The sequence below is a fragment of the Sciurus vulgaris genome (genome assembly GCF_902686455.1).
Source record: "Sciurus vulgaris genome assembly, chromosome: 1".
Lineage (NCBI taxonomy): Eukaryota > Metazoa > Chordata > Mammalia > Rodentia > Sciuridae > Sciurus > Sciurus vulgaris.
The window spans coordinates 66,737,597-66,757,718 of record NC_136461.1 but is presented as its reverse complement, the minus strand read 5'-3'; the positions used below and the strand labels follow the sequence as shown (position 1 = coordinate 66,757,718).

The following is a 20,122-nucleotide window of genomic DNA, read 5'->3' as shown; positions in this document are numbered from 1 at the left end:
CCAGACAAGTAGATTAGATAAAGAATTTCTCTTTTCCCATTAGGAGGCAGGTTTCTCTGCCACCCCTAAAAACCCACAGGCTCCATAGTCACTGCTGTTGGGCAACCAGAACCTAAAGCCAGGTTTCTTGTTTCCTAAGGTGACTGTTATCCTCTGGAAAAGCCATTTTCTTGGACTTGCCCTAAAAGAAGAAAGAAAAGAGCCAAATCCCCTTGCACAGCAATCCAAACCTATACAATATATATCCTGAAAAGTACCTGACCAAGTAAATATACAAGCTGCTATAGTGTGAATATGGTTTATTCCTTCAGAAACTCATATTGAAACTTAATTGCTATTATGAGTCATTAAAGTACAAGACTAGGTAAGACCTTTAAGAAGTAATTAGGGCTCTGCTCTCATGAATGAATTAATCCAATTCATGTGACTAATCAGACTTATCTTGAGAGTGGGTCTACTAAAAAAGCCAGTTTGGCCAGGTCTCTTGCATAATCCCTGTCTCTCATCCTGCCCTATGCCACATTAAGACTCTGCAAGCAAGAAGGTCACCACCATACTTAGCCCCTCAACCTTGGCCCGTAGCCGTGAGCCAAAATTATCCTCTTTTCTTTATAAGGTAACCAGTTTACAGCACTGTTATTAGCAGCAGCAAGTGGGCTAAGATGGAAGACAAGTGTCCACAAATAAAGAGAAGACACAGGCCACCAGTCCTCCCATCATCTGTAGAAGAATATTGTCCAGGTATCTCTGCTGCCCAAGAAGTGCAGATGTGTCTTCTAGGGGAGATGGTCTCTCTCTTTTGGTGGGGTAAGTAGGACTTTAATTTTGTCAATTGTAGAAGAAGAAATTACAGTAAATTTGGGGGCCAAGAAGTCTCAATTTTTAATCCTAGCTATTGACAACAGTTGCCTGGAAAAATACCTGGGCACCTTGGGGGTTCACTGTAAAGTCAAGTTTAGCCCCTCATCCTGCTTAAGAAATCAGAGAGAGAAATCTGTGTTCTAGATGGCTTACTGTCCAGGCAATCCAAAGTTAGTCCCTGTGCCATTTCAGATGTTTCTACTTGTGATACTTTAGCTTGTGGTCTCCAGGGTGCACACAGATTATGCCACACTGTAGACTCTCAGTAATGCTGGCTAGAGACCTGATGAATACAGGATATCTAATGTCGCACACGAGGCAGCAGTAAAAAGTAAATTGATAATTGAATCATTTGCTTCTTTATTTAAATGAAACAAAAATACCCTTTCTTTGGAGTTAATAACCATAGAGTGCATATACAGAATGAGCTTTAGTAGAATACTGGCTAAGAGCCTTTGATTACTAGAATAACTACGGGTCAGCATCAAAGAAGCTTCGGACTGTTATTTTTTACTTTCACAGTTCCAGCAGTCTGATTCCAACCATCTCATTGGAACAGTTTCCCTTCATTGTAAAAGAAAAAATATTCATTATAAACTAAGTTTCTCCTGAGGACTGTGGACATAAGCAGGCCTTTGTAGCTGGTGTGCAGGTACATAGAAGAGCAGCAAGGCTGTGCTGAACACCAGTTTCCTGTTCTGGGCCTGGTACATTGAAGCAAAGCCTTTAGTTCCAGCAGATAAAGAAACCAAACATTACCTTGGGCAGACGAAGTGACTAGAAGTTAATGGAGTTGTGATCATCACATGATAAATAAGAATTGGGATGCAGTTTTTGAGATAAAGGCAGGGAATTTGAAAACATTTTATATCCTATTGTTCCCAGTAACTTAGTTTATATATCCTATACAGACTATTGCTTTTATTGGATAATAATATTTTGCAGATAATTCAATTCCAGAGTGATCTGATAATCTAATAATAAATTATGAGATTTGGATATTACACATTAAAATTTCCACCTGACATCATTGTACCATACACAGATTTCTTCAGTGCTATGCTGCCTTCAGAAAAACCATGAAGTTACAATTTAAAGACTTCAATAAGAATAGATTCTTTTGTTAACCACATTTTCCCTTAAGAAAATTTTAGTGCAGTGCCAGTATGTGATACATTTTAAATTCAACCATAACTATTTTTTAGGTATGAGCAATTTATGACAGATTTACAAAATTAATCCATACTTTTGACAGCCTTATAAGTCCTTCAGAAAAACAAAAAGCAAAAACAAAAAGAACAGGATGAGTTTTAGCTATTCTATTGACAAGGACAGTAGGGAAATGGAACGAAATTAGTGTATTTACAGGACAACCTTTAAGACCATAATCATATGGTTCCTCTCAAATGCTCTGGTAATGGACCACAGAGAACGGTAAACAAGATACATCACTTAAATATTGTACACATCAACCTTATCAATCTTAGCACTGAAAGTAAAAGCAATGCATAAAATTAATTTCAGCTTTTCAAAAACAGAAAGATAGGAAGATAGTGGATTCATGATTTTAGTTGTATGTATTATTATAAAGTTCTCAAAAGTGATTCAAGGATGAGTAAAACATTTTATTCTCTAAACTATGGGGGTGTTGAACGTATTTAGAAGATATGTTGCTAAAGATAGGGAACCGGATTTATTAAAAATAAAATTAAAATTATGAAAACAAATTTGTATAATAGTAAAAATATTAGTTTTTTAGTAGAAATATTAGTGTTTAGAATAATAAAAATCTAATAAAAACTACTTTAAATCTTTAATATATAGCTCGATTTTTTTAAAGAAGTACCTAGATTAAGGAAAATGTCATCTACTTGCACTCTAATCTTATTTTTATCTTTTAATTTAATTAGACAAAATGAGAAACATAGTAAATAGAATTTCAACCTCAGGATTAAAGGTCCATTATGTTGATATAATTCAGCTGCAACTTTGGTTGTTCATGCCTAAGCAGTTTCACAGCTAAATACAATTACAGTTTAGAAATCTTTTCACTTTTGAACAGGCATATTTTCTTTAAGGAAATTACTTGTAAATATTCGATCATCTACTTATTTAAAAAATCTCTTCATTCTTCCACCATTCTTATCTTAGGGATTACATTTTTTCACACACACAAAAAAAATGTTAGATTTTTTTTCCTATCATTATTCTTCATACCTTTAAATTTATTGTTAGGTTTCATAAACAAAATTGATTTTCAAAAGATGCCATTTTTCTTTTTTCCCTTATAGAAGTCCATCCATAGAGGTATTTCTGGAAGTATCACCAAATCTGATCAGTATTTTAGATTTCCGTAACTTTCTTATAAATTAATGAAAAACAAATGTGTGTATACTTTCATATGCAAATAAACCAAATGATATTGATAACTTTAAAAATGATCAAACTATGTACTATGTTGCTAGGATAAATCACTGGAATAAGTTACTAGAATAAAGATTATTTAGTATAATTAAAATCTTGAAAGTCGAAATACTAAGAATTTTAACAGAAAGTCGTGTAACTTGTTTGTAAATAAGTTTTTATGACATGTAAAAGTAAAATAGCTAAAATGAACTATGAGAATCCCTGGTTTAAAAATGTTAATTGGTAAGTTATGTATCAATAATCCCTTTATGTCATCATGGCTTTAAAGAGCACATGATCACTTTTAATTCGCCTAATTACTATATTTTAGGCAAAATTATCTTTTAAATTTTTTGGAGACAGTTCTATTTGTTTATTTATGCTTGTAAATGGAGATATGAGGAAATCTCAGGATCAGAGGCCTCTCTTTAAAAGAAACATTTTAAAAATAAGAAAAATCACAAATGAGTATCAGTTAACACACTTTATTTAGACTTCCAAATAGCTTTCTATTTTCTAATCCATTCTCTCCTCACAAAGGACTATTCGCAACACAAGTTACAATAGGAAAATTTAATCTTAGCTGAGATTAAAGATTTGTGACAAAGTAGAAAGCAAAGAGTAAGAATGGAAAGAAAATTCTCCAAGCAATAGGAAGGTAGGAATGCTGTTCCCTGGAGACCTGAGCCAAAGACTTGTATCTCGAATTCGCACGTTAATAACAATGCATCATAGTTGCTCTTAGGACATAATCATAATATTTAATTTTCCTAAGGAAATGAACCATTGTAGAGAAGTATAAGAAGATGTAATAAGCTAGTGATTGAAGAACATAAAGGTAGATGAAATTTAATGTAAAGTACAATGTATTACAAATCTAAAAAAAATAATTTAGATTACTAGTATACCTTGATGGATTCAGTAACCTCTCAGGTTATTATTCTGGACAACTTGATGAAGAAGAGCAATCAACTATGAATAATCAAAGCTACAACATGAGGAAAGCACAGTTAAAAGTGGAACAATATTAAATAGAAAGTGAGTAACACGGTTTCTGTTGCAGGAGTGTAGTCTTCTATAAAACGTGGTCAGATTTAGATTTTTGTAATATGCCAAAGGCCTAAACAAAATTAACCTCTCTCTCTCTCTCTCTCTCCCTCTCTTTCTCTCTCTCTTTCTCTCTCTCTCTCCCTCTCTCTGTCAATGCATGACCCATAAAAAGAACCTGTTCCAAAGCATGGGTGCTCATTTATAAATCTTTATGAAGGGAACCTTCGGGGAGGAAAAAAAACATACAAAACAGGGACATTTGCTAATGTTAAACAGAATAATGGAAAGATTTAGTGATTTTTTTGAAGGTCACAGAACAATTGAACGACCAGGCTGGGAAGGAACTTGGACCTCCTCCCTTCCATGCAACACTGAAAATTAGCAGATGTTTTTTGCACCCCTTTTCTACTGAGAAAGTTAGCAGGAAAGCTTGTCAAATGTTCCTACTGGTACTCTTGGAAAATCAGTTTTTAAAATGTTCTTTTAAATACTAACTTGACTTTCATAATTAGATCATGAAATTATTACAAATACTTAAGTAGAAACATATATTAAAACATAATTTATTTTTTTTACAAAATGTTGACAAATATTAATATAGATTATGAACATCCAAATTTCCAGGTAGCTGTGTTTGAATATTGCAACATTTCTTTCCTGACTGGAAATTATATTCTATATTACATTATAAATTTAACACTAGACAACAAAGAAACAATTTGCCCCCCCAATCTAGAAACTTAGAATTACTGTAAATATAACTGTTTTGCTTTTATTTTAAATTTAAATGCAAAAGATAATACTCCTATATTGTGATAATACTCCTATGTTTTAATAATACAAAATGCATCTATAAACTTATAGGACCTCTGAGGCAAGCAACTTCCAGCTAATCTTTGAAAGCAAAACTTTGCATTTTAGAAAAATTTTACTAGTCTATATACTAGTCTAGAAACTTATTACTCATTCATTTAATTAGTCAATCAGCCATATTTTTATTCCATAACTATCATACTCAGGAAGTGTATGGAGCAGAAAACAAATATATGTTCTTGACTTGCAAATTCTAAGAGGCCACATTAAGAAGAAGCATTAACAGAGACATCCATTTTGTGATGACTCAATCCTTATTCAGTTTTGAGAGTTCTCATACTCTGGGGGTTCCAGTTTCACTTTGCTAAAGCATTTTTTAAGTTTCAACATTAACTTTGTTGTAATCAAATATTCTTTCCTTCTTTATCTTTCTAGAGCACTTTTGTCAAGTGTACATTATTCAACCTGGTTTTGATAAAAATTGAGCCATCGTGGAAAATGATGTGATAAATTGTAATCTAGTTGAGGTGCTTTAGGAACTGTTATTGTATGAGGTTATAAGAAATGACCCTAATCAACAAATTGATGATAAAAGTTCAGTAATTTGAGAAAGCCAAATGATCTGTTCTGACTAATATTTGGAGATTTAGTCACAGTTGGACAAACAGAATCCAATCACATTAACACTTTGGTGAGAATTAGACAGTGTCTCAAAGACCTTAGGAAGAAGGTCCAGAAGTAGCATTATGATCCTAGTGCAGACTTTTGCAGTACTTTTGGGAAGGTCTCTTTTGTTTCTATTTTTTAAAATATATTTTAGTTGTACAAGGACACAAAACCTTTATTTTATTTATTTATTTTTATGTGGTGCTGAGGATCAAACCCACTGCCTCACACTTGCTAGGCGAGTGCTGTACCACTGAGTCACAGCTTCAATCCTGGGAAGGTCTTTTTAATCAGCTGTGCACTAACTTCCTATATTTAGATGAGCCGAATGTTTAAAATATGGATGTTTGATAATTCTGACATGTAACACACTATTTCAATTTTCATGAAATAGGTCAACTGATTCCCCATAAAGTTAAAGACTCCACTCAAGATAAAAGCTAGAGCTAAACCCAGATCTTCACACTGAAGAGCAAATTCAAATCTGTCCAAGAACTTTTCAAGGAAATCCTGTATAATTCAGCCTTTATAAATAGACCTAAGATAGAAGTAAGCATAAATATGATAAAATCTCACATTGATGATAGAATATGCCAATATAATTGGTGTATTTCCTAAAAACCACAATCAGGTAGGCAGCTTAAAGTGACTTGACTTCCATGTGCTATACTTAGCCATATTCAAGGTCCAAGTGATCGTTGCATCCAAAAAGCCAACCATGCCCTGATGGCACCCAAGGGAAATGTGTTGATGAATGTGTAGACTTACAGTTCAATATTTCTTTTAAAAGAGCTCTTTCAAATATGGTTTCTTTTATTGACAATTAAAATTTTTTATTGAAAATTCCCAATGTTTCTGTGTAAGTAATATAAATATGATGGATCCAGAGTTACACAGTGATTACATCTACTTCTTTAGGGAAAGGAGGCTTCTTCAATCAATATATTTTTAAATAATTTTGATATTGCAATGAGTCATCTGAAAATCAAAAGTGTATTGAACACTTGTTGTTCACCTGCATCGTTTTCTTGATGAGAAGTATGGATAGACTTTCACCTTTAGAAAGAATGCACAGGCAAAAGGAAAGCTTGGAAAATATTTTAATAAGAAATTCAAGTTTTAATTCTCTTTTGCTAATTTTTAAGCAATGTACAAGAAGACTTACATTTTAAAAGATTTGGCTGTCTTCTATACTCTTTGGGATAAAACTTAGCATGTGTGACAGATATATGGAGTAAATTATTTTAGAGTAATGATTTTTTTAAATAGATGCTGTGTTTCAGTCTATAACTTGTCTCAGAGAATAATACACTTTTATATTTAAGCCTTTTGAGGTTAGTTTCTCTGTATGTACAGTACACTGAAACTCAACTTCATATGACTGAAGAAACTAGTTTCACATAAACACAGTCAGATCTGTTTTGTCAGTGTACTTCCAATTTTATGCTGCAGAAATGGGCTTATTGTTTTTCCCCTTGAAAGGTAGTCCTCATCATAGCTTTCTGTTTTGTGAGAATAGTTCTTTTTCCCACTCACAAAACTTGAAAATCGCCACACTCTCTATTTCAAACATATACCTATATCACCATCCTTAACCCTTCTACTCTTGTTCAGGAATTTGTGGATCTACTTCCTGGACAATTTGTAGTTTATTCTTGCTTCCTTTCTCTTGGTATCTTCTTAAAATTCATCATTTGCCTTGCTAACATAATTTTTCTACTGAATCACTATTTAGTTTAAAAGAGAGGTGCCATCCTGTAATCCCATCTACTCAGGAGATTGAGACATAATGATGAAAAGTTCAAGGTCAGCCTGGACAACTTAGTAAGGTGCTGTCTCAAACAAATTAAATAAATAAAAAGGTCTAGGGATGTAGCTCAGTGGTAGAGCCCCTCCTGAAAGAGCTTGGAAGAACAAAAAGAGAAGGATAAAAGAAAACTTTAAAAGAACAGTTTTGTGTTTGTTGTTCTTGTTCTTGTTGTTTTACACTAAGGGTTTTCAAGTTCCTTGAGTAGCACTATCTGATGGCTCCTCATTCTTGCAACAACCTCCTGAGGGCAGGACCACTACAGAAGAAAACCTATTAGTTATAATAGGTTTATATAATAAGAAGTAGTAATAAAACCCATTAGTTATAATAGTTATTACCTGTTAGTTATAATAGGTAACTAAGAGCAAAATAGACTGAGTTTGAATTAAGCCCAGCTACTTAGAATAACCATGTGACTCTGGGCAAGTGACATAACACCCGTGTTCCTTTCTCCTTAGCCTCACAAAGTGTGGTATCACTCTCAGGAGTTTTTGGTCAACCTTACATTAAATTAGAAAGGGTCCAGGAAAAGGCTGTGGAGAGCCAGGGGAATGTGTCTATACTTAAACACTCATGTCTTTGTGATATGTCATCTTGACTAGTTTTGATCATTATCACCACTATTTTATTAAACTCCATGGAGTTGGGGACGGGCACAGCTGTTCATATTTTTGAAGATGCTATCTATAAAAAGTCAATTCACAGTAGACATTTTCTGAATTAGGCTTTGGGATGTGACAAGGATATACCCAACTCTTTCAAGGTATAAAGGCTCATGTAGATGGTATGAACATCAGTCATTTCTTTTACTTAAAATGATTTTATTTAAATTTACATAAAATTTGATTTAACTTACATTGCAATGAACCCACTTTATGTACACAACTGGATGAGTTCTGACAAATGCTTATACTCAGACATCACCTTCCCAATCAAGATATGCAATATTGCCACTACCCCAAATTTCTGCAGTTAATACACCAGACTGTCCCAATCTATGAAACCATTGATCTGCTTTCCTGTCATTACATATTATTTTGCCTGCCAGTTATTTTTAATTTCTAAGTTAGAATTGTTTCTATGTTCCAACCTGAATCATGTTTCTACTTAATCAACTTACTCAGTAACATGCAAGAGGAAAACCAGACGCGAGGCATAAATTGTTCTAGGTTGAGGAAGCAGGTATAGGTGGATTTTACTTTAAACTTAATTTCAAAATGGAAAACAGCATTTTGTACTTCCGTAGCTGTTTTATTCTTGAAACATTACTTTTGTTCTTGTTGCTGTTTTGTTTTTATTTATTTATTTTTTGTGCAGTCATTTTAGCAATTCTAATCTCTGCTTCCTGTAACTCTGAGTCCCAGCAAGGTGAGTACTGAGTATTGGCAATGCTACATTGCATGAACCCAGGTCTATTGATGACTTCTTGGTCCATTGTTCTTTATGGAAGTTAATTATTGAATAGAAAGGGGCTGTAATCCTAGAGTGTAACTTGCAGGAAGGATCCCTAAAACCTAGCTAGCTCTGAATGCCCTCAGGAGGCTAGTCCACGGGTCTTTGGAGATCTTTGACTATTGAGCACAGGCTTTGAGGATAGCGCTCAGAGAGATGCTCCTGAGGCAAAAAGATGCACCGAGGGTCTACAATAGTATTGGCAGCTGTAGTCAACAGGCAGGGAAGGGAGCCCAGGTGGCCTGGGGAAAGGGTCCAGAGGCCGGACGTGGCCTGCAGACTCAGGGCTTGACACACTCACTCACACAAAAGAGGCCGGAAAGTGTCCGGAGGAAGCCCGTGCGTCACCGGGACCGAGCCCAGCCGGACCCTGCCGCGCCCGCCCCGCCATCCCGGGTACAGGGCCCCGCACAGCCAGCCTCGCTCACTGCCAGCGCCACCGCCGCGGCCGCCGCCAATGAAGCTTTTCCCGCTCCTAGGTGAGTGCACCGCGGTTACAGGAGGGCAGTCACTCGTAGGAACGCGAGTTTTTACAAGGTGGAGCTCACGTGGCAAGCATATCTGTCAGAGTCCCGGAGGAGAATTGACGCAGGACTTCTCAGAATGTTTTTCTCCTTGGCCTTTCAACTCGAGCTTGGTATTCAAGGCTCAGGGACTGTTGCTTTTTTACTCCTACTGGAGAAGTCCCCAAGCACTCAAAGTCTCAGACTTTGACCTTTTTTTCTGATCTCCCCACAAGAAACTTGGGACATTCAAGCCATTAGCACTTGTGGGCGGCTTCCTGACATTTTAAGGGGATTGCCTGCCCAGACTTTGGGTTCATTTAAAATACCATTTTGATGATGCTGCCCCGAAAGATAATAAATCACATCTCGGAAGGCGAATTAATTCTGGTTTAGACAGTATATACGTGGGCCTGGGATTTAGGATTGAATGTTTAAGGATCTCTTGGTACCAGATAAGGACAATTTATCTCAGATGTCTGTTTTCAGAACAATGACTTCATGATTCATAACTGTTGGTCCCCAAGCCTTCTCTTGAGAAGATCTGGAACAACAATAAAAAAGGAACATCCTATGCTTTTTCTTATCTTAACAGTTCATAAAATATCACTTCCAAGTTTATTTTCGGTAACTTTGAAATAAAATCTTGTTCTGTTTTTGTTTGTCATGTTTCCATTTCTGGAATATCAATCTTTGGACAGTATGTTGAATTTTGTTTAAATTTCCCCTAATGTAAGAAAATGTAAAAGAAATTATGTTATAAAATAGGCAGAATTAACAATCATTAGAACATGGAAGAAAGAATAAACAACAATTACATTCTTCCTCCTAGGTAATAAGGTATCATCTTAAAATAACACATATTCAAATATGAAGACTCAAATACCAGATTTCCGTGATTTCTGGGAAAAAAATTACCCAATTATTACTCCCAGAGGAGGAAAATTGCTTTATAATCCTGCAGTTACCTGTGAAGGGTGATATTAGATCACCTTGGCACAATGATCTGGAAACACAAAACTGTGCTACTTACTATATTTTAGTTTTGTCAAACTTTACTTGATAAGGATTGAAATTGATAAAGGTCTTTTTCTTTTTGCCTAGTTGCTTTTGTGCTGTTATTTAACTAAATGCTCCTTGGGAAATTTTCATGATCCATTTATCTAAGTGGAAAGAAAGAAGAGTGTTTGTATTTATTATATTCTAACTCAACATGGGGAGATGTTTTTGAAAAGATATTTTATGTTTTCCTGTTTTATCTAGTGGGTTTTTCCACTTTGTTGAACTGTGCCCATACTCAAAATTGCACCAAGACACCCTGTCTCCCAAATGCAAAATGTGAAATCCGCAATGGAGCTGAAGCCTGCTACTGCAACCTGGGATTTTCAGGAAATGGTGTCACAATTTGTGAAGGTAAGCCATTTTATTATCTTTTATAGAATTTTATTGTAAAATTAAATTTCTGATATGATGGCATTTCTTATCTTTCAGAAATTAACTTGTTTCACCTTGTACCATTAGATTGCAGGCTATTGAAAAAAAGTTTAATTAACTAAAGAAGTTTGAACATCCTATGTGAATTTTTACTGCGTTTTTGATTTTTTGATGCGCATGACTGTGTATGTTCATATCTTTTGTTATGAATATTAAAGATTGCTCTAGAACCTAAACTGGAAAACTTAGGTGCCAAGAGCAGAGTCAGTACTTTGAGATCACAGGAACACAGGGTTCATGGTCAGGTTATACTCAAATGGGTGGTGCTTAGAGACTTTCCTAACATCTTGACTACCCAAAGTTGAGGATATTAAGAGATTTGAGAATTTCTCTTTCATACTTTAATTGTGGGAAATAGAAAAGAAGGAAGGGAGGCAGAGAGAGGGAGATGGAAATTTTGAAGACCTTCTATTCTGAAGTAGATTCTTTCATAGAACTTGAAGGTAGAGCCCAGAGATTGCTAGAAAGGGTCCTCCAAGGGTGCTCATTGATTTAGTAAACAGAACACCACCTGATAAACAAATTTACGTGATTCTTTGTGTGTGGCAGCACTCCTCCCCTCCTTACAAGTCTCTCTGAATCTTTATTTATTCTCTTTGATTTTCAAAAGGAGCTAATTTTAACTAGGTCAATAGCACAGAATTCTGTGTAGGAAAGAGAGAAGAAAAAATGTTCCAAGTCATATAAATTAGTTCTAAAATATAATTAAATGGCAAGTTCAAATTACAGCTCTGTGGTATTATACTTCTAAATGTATTTAAGATAACATGGACTTTTTTCAATTAAACCAGGACATTGTGCATTGTTAATATTGCATGTGGTTGCTTATAGCGTAAACAAGTTGTATCTCGTGATTCAATTTGATAGACTCTTAAAAAGATTAAATATGCAGTATAAAATAAGACCAAACACCATCATAATTAGTTTAATGTTTAAAAAAATGTACAGAAAAGCTACAGTTTGCTTAATGGTGCATTAGATCAGGCATTTCTGTTTTTACATAGAGCCAGAATTTGTAATGTACTATTCTATAATCACTACAAAATACTTTCCATAAATAATCATAGATTTTTATTGTGTATTTAATTGAATGGCATTATGGGAAGTTGATGGCTGAGTGACCTTCAAACTATTGCATCAAATATATTAGTGTGCTTTTCCACTAATCATTATGAATTATATCATTGTACTTCATATGCAGCATTGTCTTTTTGTTATTTAGATACTTTTCAACTGCCATGATTACCATCATTAACATCAATAAATTTTCACAATTTGGACCTTCAGCAACCAAGCAGCTCATAATCATGCTTTTAATGATTTCTTTTAAAAACACATCTTCCATTATCCAATGCAGTTGTTTTTCACCCAACTGCCTAAGTCAATAGCCACTTAAAATACAGAAAATATTTTCCAGTGGAAAAAACAAAACAGCAAAAATAAAAGACATTTAGACCCTTTGGTCTGCAATTTCTCCTCACTCAGAATGAATTTATAATGGAAATCGTTTTTCTTATTATGTTCATGTTAAATTTATATCACCTTTGTATTTAAAGAAACTTACAAATTCTTTTGTTTTAATATTTAGTATCTGAGGTTAAAACTAAAACTAAAACTGTTTAAACAGTGATTTTTATCTTTTTTACCTCTTAACCAATTCACTGACACATATTCACATATTTTCTCAGAAAGTACAATAATATGTTCCTTAGAATTAAACCATTGTATTCTCAGTCACTGAGTGGTTTATATTTTGAATTAGAAAATTCTTTCTGTACAATTTATATTGCACTAATAAGGAATGTCTGGACAGGTTAGCTGTAGAGGCATCTATTTATTTAGAAATAAATGTTTTCTTTCTAGCATCATGACCATTATAAAATTTGGTTCTCTTAAGACTTACCTAACAAATAACCCAATCTCTCTAACTGTACCAGAACAAGTGTTGAACTAGTCTTATAGAACTTGGGTTACATAGTTCATAGAAATAAGTATTAGTAGCAGTGAATTTATTTTATTTAATCATTTTATTGACAAATATTTATTGACATCCTTCATCATCATTAACATCACTATCATCATGAAATGGAAATTAGAAGCAGAAGTAAAGGGAAGTGGATGAATAGACGAGTCCTTCTACTTGCAGATAAACTCAGTAGGTGGGGCTATGTTCTTGGGAACTTAATGGAATCTGAATGAGAAAAATGATTGCTCCTGATAAGGATAGAAAGGGTCAGGAAAGATGTAATTGACAGATAGTGCACATGTACATGAATGATTTCATGGTTTGAAATATGACTACTATGAAACAACATCAAAAGGAAAATAATGAAGTATTGATGCCTACACCCAGGAAGAAACACTTTGCATTTAACAGGCATTTTTTTCATCAATGTCTAATAGCCATATTCATGTTTCTAGTCAGGCGTGGTGGTACACACCTGTAATGCCAGCACATTGGGAGTCTGAGGCAGAAAGACGACAGTACAAAGCCATCCTCAACAACTCAGTGAATATGTGCTTCTAGAACTCAACTGGAAGAAAGTTATAGCAAATTAGAGACTAGTAAAGGAAGAGCAAATGCTGTTGCAATAGCTATCTAAGAATTAGGAAGAAATAGCCCATGGATTCAGAATGTTTTGGGGAAGTATTAGTTCAAATAACTTATTAGTAGGATTCTAGCTGGGCTAAAATATAAGTGCTGAGGACAAGTGATTGCTTTCATGCTAGTTTGTTCCTTGGTGATAAAGAGGATGCTCATCAGTAGGCATCAGAATAGTTGCAAGACATACAACATGTGAGTATGTATATGTGTGACAAATGTATGCTATCAGTTAACCCAATTAACTATATTGTCTAAACCACGCTTCACAAATAGTTTTAAATATTTAATGAAGTCATAATTTCCTTAATAGAAATGTAAAAAAACAAAAAACTAACTGCTCATCTTTGCATCTCATTTCTAGAATATTTCACATTTAACTATGATATATAGATCTAGACAGGTCTAGCCTTCCTAACCCAAAAATCCATCACCTGATATGCTTCAAAATCCAAAAACTTATGAGCCCAAACATAATCACAAGTGAATAATTCCACACCTTACCTCATGTGATAGGTTGTGGTTTAAATCACACAGATGTATAACTTCTGTGAAGTTGCATACCTAGAATATAGAGTGGATCAAAACTACCTGGTTCAGGTCAATCTGGAAAAACTATTTTTTCAATAACTTCTAAATTTCAAGACTTCAAGTGGGTATATTTTCATTTTTTGCTATCAGTTCCTGGTAGCAATTGTTAGTTCCTCTGATAGTTCATCTGAAACTTTTCTTGCCCTTATATATTTATTACATTTTTGTGATACTGAAACTTGGGGTAGAGAGTTGAGCAATATCTAGGCCCAGCAGTTATTTTCTTTTTCCCTTCCTTCTTTCTTTCCTCTTTTTTTCCTTTCTTCCTTTCCTCTCTCCCTTCTTCCTACCTTTCCTTCTTTTTTTTAAATTTAAATGTTTAGAAGGAGTTGACTATTTTTAGACAATATTTTAAGAATATTTAAAGAATACAAATATGTCTCAATAATATTAACACAGATATCTTATAAATCATATATAGTATATGCCACTAAATACCTTTGGGGAAGCAAGTATTTTTGCAAAACAAATGGACTTTTCATACTGCAGAAGATTTTCCCAACTGACTTCATACTGCTAAAAATTTGTAAAATTAGGAACTCTGGGGTGCACCTAGATAATATACCGAATTTCTTTAATATAAGCTTTATATTTCTTTGGCATTTCTTGTACTGAATGGAAAGTGGAACCTATTTAAGAAATGGTCATCTAAATTAACTCAAGGCTTCCACTTCAGGATGCAGATTTCTGTGAACTTTATCCAAATAAAAAATATATTTGTCAATTTTATAAATCCTTTCCTTGTACTTGAAATATGACCTCTTTCTTCCCTTCAAAAGGTTATGCAACAGAGAGAATAAAACTGCCACAATAATTTGGTAGAACTTCCTAAATCGTATTCACTCCACGAAGATCGAAATTGCAGTAATATAGTGAAAGAAAAATATGAAACAATAAGCCACTGCAAACTTTTATTTAGGCTAGTATTTTATTTTGAGAACGAGAAGAAAAAAGGGGCTTGTGCTATTTTTGTTTTGGTGATAAGTTTTATAGTTTTAAGATCTCAAACTTTTCTGTTCTGACTTGTCAATGTCAGTTTTGCAGCCTAAGTTTCAGGACTCATTTTTCAAAACCATCCTGTTTTATGTGTACCTCATAGGACAACTAGAACAATTACTGAAATACAAATAAGAAATATATATGTATATATAGGTCTTTAAGAAAGGTTTACTGTGAACATCTGATTTTGAATTTCTCATTATAGTTTATTCCAGATAACACTAATAAGATATCATGAAAATTCTCCTTTACATAGAATTCTTATTTTTGACCACTTTCTAATGAGTTTTATCCAGATGGATTCATTACACATTTAGAAACAGAAAAGTAATATAGGTAACTGATAGTACAGGATATAAAACCAAAAGAGTAAAAATGAACACATAGCTTTTCAATCTTAAACAGTCAAAAAGAGTTTTCAAAATTCTGTTAAGTCAATCATACATACTGTTTCTCACAGTATTTTTTCCTACTTATCACAAGGAATACTATCAGAGTTGATATTAGGGTATTGCCTTTTCTCCAAGTGAGCATATCATTTTAAGGATATCATTAAGGCCAAACATCCATTGCAATAAATATATACATAATAGATATCTATTGCTATGTAATAATTGCTGATGATAAAGCATCAATGACAGTAAATATTGTATATCGTTTTTCTAGAATTCATTTTCATTTTGCATGCAAAATGAATATAGAAGCCATACCATCTTGTGTTTTCTGTCCTGCCATTTTTGAACTGCAAAGAAATTAAAATTAAATGAAAAATGTGCTTTAATTGTGAATTTTTTAATATTTAAATTCTCTGATGCGATTTAAGAAAAATACTGATGGAAAGGAGAGCAAAGAGGGAGCAGAGATGCACTTTTAATACCACAAAATAAGTCCCTGAGTTTCCATTTTCAGAGTTGCTTATTATAGATCTACTCTTCTGTCAATGTTTTAAGCTTGCAAACTTTATTTTGCAAAATTGGTAATTTCCTTTCTTCTGGCACTATCCTTTGAATCCCTTTAATTGGACATTAGTATACTTCATAGCCAACTCCTGATTATTTGTGAAAAATTATCCATTTTTCTATTTGTCTAATTTTATACTATTTCTCTTCTTCCCAATTTAGTCTCTTAAATGCTTAAATAAGTTCAAAATTACAAAATTACAACTTAATAACAGAAAAGGTAATATACTGATGTTGATTTTACTACTTTCTGTGAGCTAAGCTAAGCTCTTTACATGTATTTATGAACTTAATCCTCATAATAACTCTCAAAAGTAAAAGCTGGTATTATCCCCAATTCATAGATTCAATAATTTGCCAGAGAAAGCATATTCAGAGAATCACCTTGCAAAATTTTCAAACTGCCTTGTGAGATGTGTGTAAACAAGGAAAGTGAATCTCACTGACATAAAAATGAATTGTTTTGGTTCTAGCCTTTCTGCACCTGCTTTTTACCCCCATAACATTATCAAAACAGTTGAGTCGTGGTGACATGTTAATTTCTGGCACAAGTACAGGGAAGCTAGAACTGTTTATGTGTTGTGATGTCTTGATAATATTCACAGATGAGGCACAAGTGTTTAGCTCCCGTTCAGACACTTCCCTTAAGCCAAGTTAATCAATAAAGCAGTAAAATCAGAGGGGGACCATGAGGAATCCACAAATGAAGAGTGAACTTGTCCAAGCCGACTTTGGTGCCATAAAAGGGGGCACACCACCTACAGTTGGTTGCACCGAAGATGGTGGCCTTTCCTCGTGGTGCTGGCTCTCTTTCCTCTTTCCAGAAATGGAGTAGAAACCTATGTGATTGGTTGAAATGTTATTTTCTAAAGGCTACACAAATTGTCACTCTTTTACCCATTGTTGGTTGCCCCCAGATAAAGCCAAGGAAGTAGTCTAAGAGGAGTACTTGGTGATCTGCTTGAAGTAACTCTTGACAGTGAAAATTGATGCCACCTTTCTGTCTTCTTCCAACTTATGCTATCTGCAATATGCCCCCTCATGTGCACAGAGAACTCTGAATTCTCTTATGATAAAGAGGTTATACTGTCTCACAGGCAAAACCTGGAGCAAGCTACCTGTGATAATCAATGACATCTGTTGATTATAAACAAGAGGACATTTAAGCATGACCAGTCACTAAAGAAAAGCCAACAATAAAAACACAAAAAGGAATAAGAAAAAAATGTGTAAAGTAATACTTTTAGGAAGATAAAAGAATTTAAGGGAAAACTACAATTTATTTATGTTCAAAGAAATTCTGGAAACTTCATACTCAAACAACAAAAATAGCATAGACTTGTATGTACAAAAGAACTGTCATATTACAGAATAACTTTCTACTTGCATAGATCCTAAAATTCCATGCTGTTCAACCTCTTACATCTCCACTCTCTTCTTGTTCACTTTTTATAGCAAGAGCTATCAAGACAACAGCTAGTAAATTGTTAGTGTTGCAAACAGTGCTTTCTCCTATTTCTGGGTTTCCCATCCTGCAAGGACAGTTAGCACATAGAATAGGGAAGCTACAAATATCAAATTTGTTTGCACATCAGTGGAGAATACACTGGGACTTCAGTAGCCAAGATATTCAGAGAATATCAACTCAATATAGGCCCCCTTTTTTTAATAAATTTCACCAATTTGTTATCTTTTCTTTTATCTGTGCCCAGATATTTCTTAAATGCATCCTGAGTTTTAGTTCATGGATTAGAAAAAGCAATAGTCAACCTAATTGCATGATTTTCCTGTGCTTTTCCACATTTTAATGTCATTCATATAGGAATGGAACCCACGCCTAGTAACAAGGAATAGTGCATTATACTAGAAGAGACTTAGTTCCGTTTGATTGAGCTCAAACTTTTTTTTTTTAAACATACCTCTAACTTTCATGGTTATAACAGTGCAGTTGTCTGCAGTCTCCACTGTTCTTTTAAACTGATCTCTGGAGCTGGCATGACAAATGCAGAAGATGCTTCCATGGACTCCGGTACTCCTCATCTCCCCACTCATGACTATCACCTCATGATACTTCTTCCTGTGGAGCCAGAATGTGACCTCCAAGTTCTTGTCCCAATCTTACTAGTTAGGTGCCACAAATTGTTAGAGGTTGGAGCATAAATGAAAACATTTTCCCATGTTTTCTCTGGTGACTTCCTCCCTTAAGAGGAATTACTGAATCGATCTTCAGAGAGCCCGCATGTATTACAGAGCCCCACAGTAAGGTATTCAATATAATCTGATCAGTGAGGGAAGCACTATATTGGAGTCACTTGAACAATAAAAACAGGTGGAAGACTATAACACCATAACACCATTTGCTCCCCCATTTGGGGGTTTAGTCACTGTTACATACAATTGAGAGTATTCCCATTGAATACTGGATGCACAGCCATTTTAGCAAAGGGCAGGAGGGTTGTGATTCAGGTATGTTATAATTACCACGTAACTAACACATGGGAGAAAAATGCAATTTGCCCTTGGTTGAAGTTCCAAAAAGAACTTGGTAAGTGTGAAATTGATCCAAGTTCCTCTTAGCTAAAAAGGAATCTGAAGTCAAATTTCTCCATTCTAAGGATGATACATATTGTCAGACATCAAATAACTTTCATAATAGGCTCAATAAATAGGGTAGATTAATCAGAGGAGAAACTGGATCTTTTCAATATTGGAAATATTATAAACTGAGACATATTGTCTAAGACACAACTGATATGTCACCTTCTTTGTAAGCATTTTAAATTTCTATCAATTATAAATCATGGGTTTTTTTTCATGTTCTAGTAATTTCATTTTATTTTACTTTAATATATTTTATTGAAATAAGTTTCAGTGAGGTGTGCCTGCTTTTCAGTAGTGACTGGAAAATCGCAACAATCACTTGTTCTTATTCTTGTTTGTAACATTGAAATCTACCCATACACCTTTTATTCAATTTGTAAAATGCTACAATTTTAGATGGTGCCCCATTTTTATTGTGCATGCCTATATGGACTCTATTAATAAACTGTAATCGTTTGCTCTGGCAGGGTTTTACACATTTAAAAAGGCCCATATAGCAGGATAACCTTAGATATAATCCCATCCCAAATGCCTTGCTGTAAATAAAAATATTCTCTATACCCAGGTGAAAATTTACATAAATGATCAAAGGTAGTGTCAAAAACTTTACAGAAGTTTGCTCCATAAAATATTTGTTTTCCTACTTCATTTTGAGTGATTATCTATGCAAGACTGAACATGTTCATGAATTAGGAAGCATTATGTTCTAAGGCACTGTCAGTTGTAATATTGACACTAATACCTTGTGATGGTCTTCTATTTTTGAGGCACCTTGGCTGGCCTCTTTAGAGAATCCAAGAATTACTTTGACTATGTTCTTTCTTTTCACATCTTATATATAAAATATGTTTTTTAAAGTATACTAGGAAATATGAAATCATTAGCACTTAGGAAAATGAAATTTTACTTCTAATCATAATAGTTCTTTGATGGTTTATTCTTCAGTTAAAAAGAAGTTTAGTCTTTGCTACGCATAATACCTGTCTCATGCTTATCACTCCTTCCCATGAACCAACCTTTATAAACAGCTTTATGTGGGGTTGTAATTATTCCTCAGTAAGCAATTAAAGATGAAGGGTTTTTTTTTGCATTAATATGTATAAAGCAAAAGTCTTGCAATTCTTACAATTCATTACTAGAATATTTTATTTTATTACCAATCCCTATATTTGTTTAAAATGTGGTAGATCAGAACTAAATAGCAAAGAAATAATAAATTCCCTCTCTACTACTTTAAATCATTTTGTGAGAATATTGATAATCTCAATATATTAAAAGTGTGAAGAAAATATTGTCTATCCACACAAAAAGAGTT

General features: G+C 34.1%; 1 protein-coding gene across 2 annotated transcripts in view; it reads left to right on the top strand.

Annotated features, from left to right (window-relative positions):
- The first annotated feature begins 641 nt into the window (after window positions 1-641).
- The window catches only part of ADGRL4 (adhesion G protein-coupled receptor L4), a 119,607-nt gene continuing 100,126 nt past the window's right edge, over window positions 642-20,122 (top strand). Inside the window, exons 1-4 of one of the 2 annotated variants that reach the window (XM_079102803.1) lie at window positions 642-807; window positions 8,924-8,974; window positions 9,371-9,537; window positions 10,825-10,974. In XM_079102803.1, coding sequence (XP_078958929.1) covers window positions 9,516-9,537; window positions 10,825-10,974 — 172 coding nt within the window. In that variant the 5' untranslated portion in view covers window positions 642-807; window positions 8,924-8,974; window positions 9,371-9,515. The remainder of the gene's footprint in view (window positions 808-8,923; window positions 8,975-9,370; window positions 9,538-10,824; window positions 10,975-20,122) is intronic. The other variant, XM_079102802.1, reaches the window with a different exon arrangement.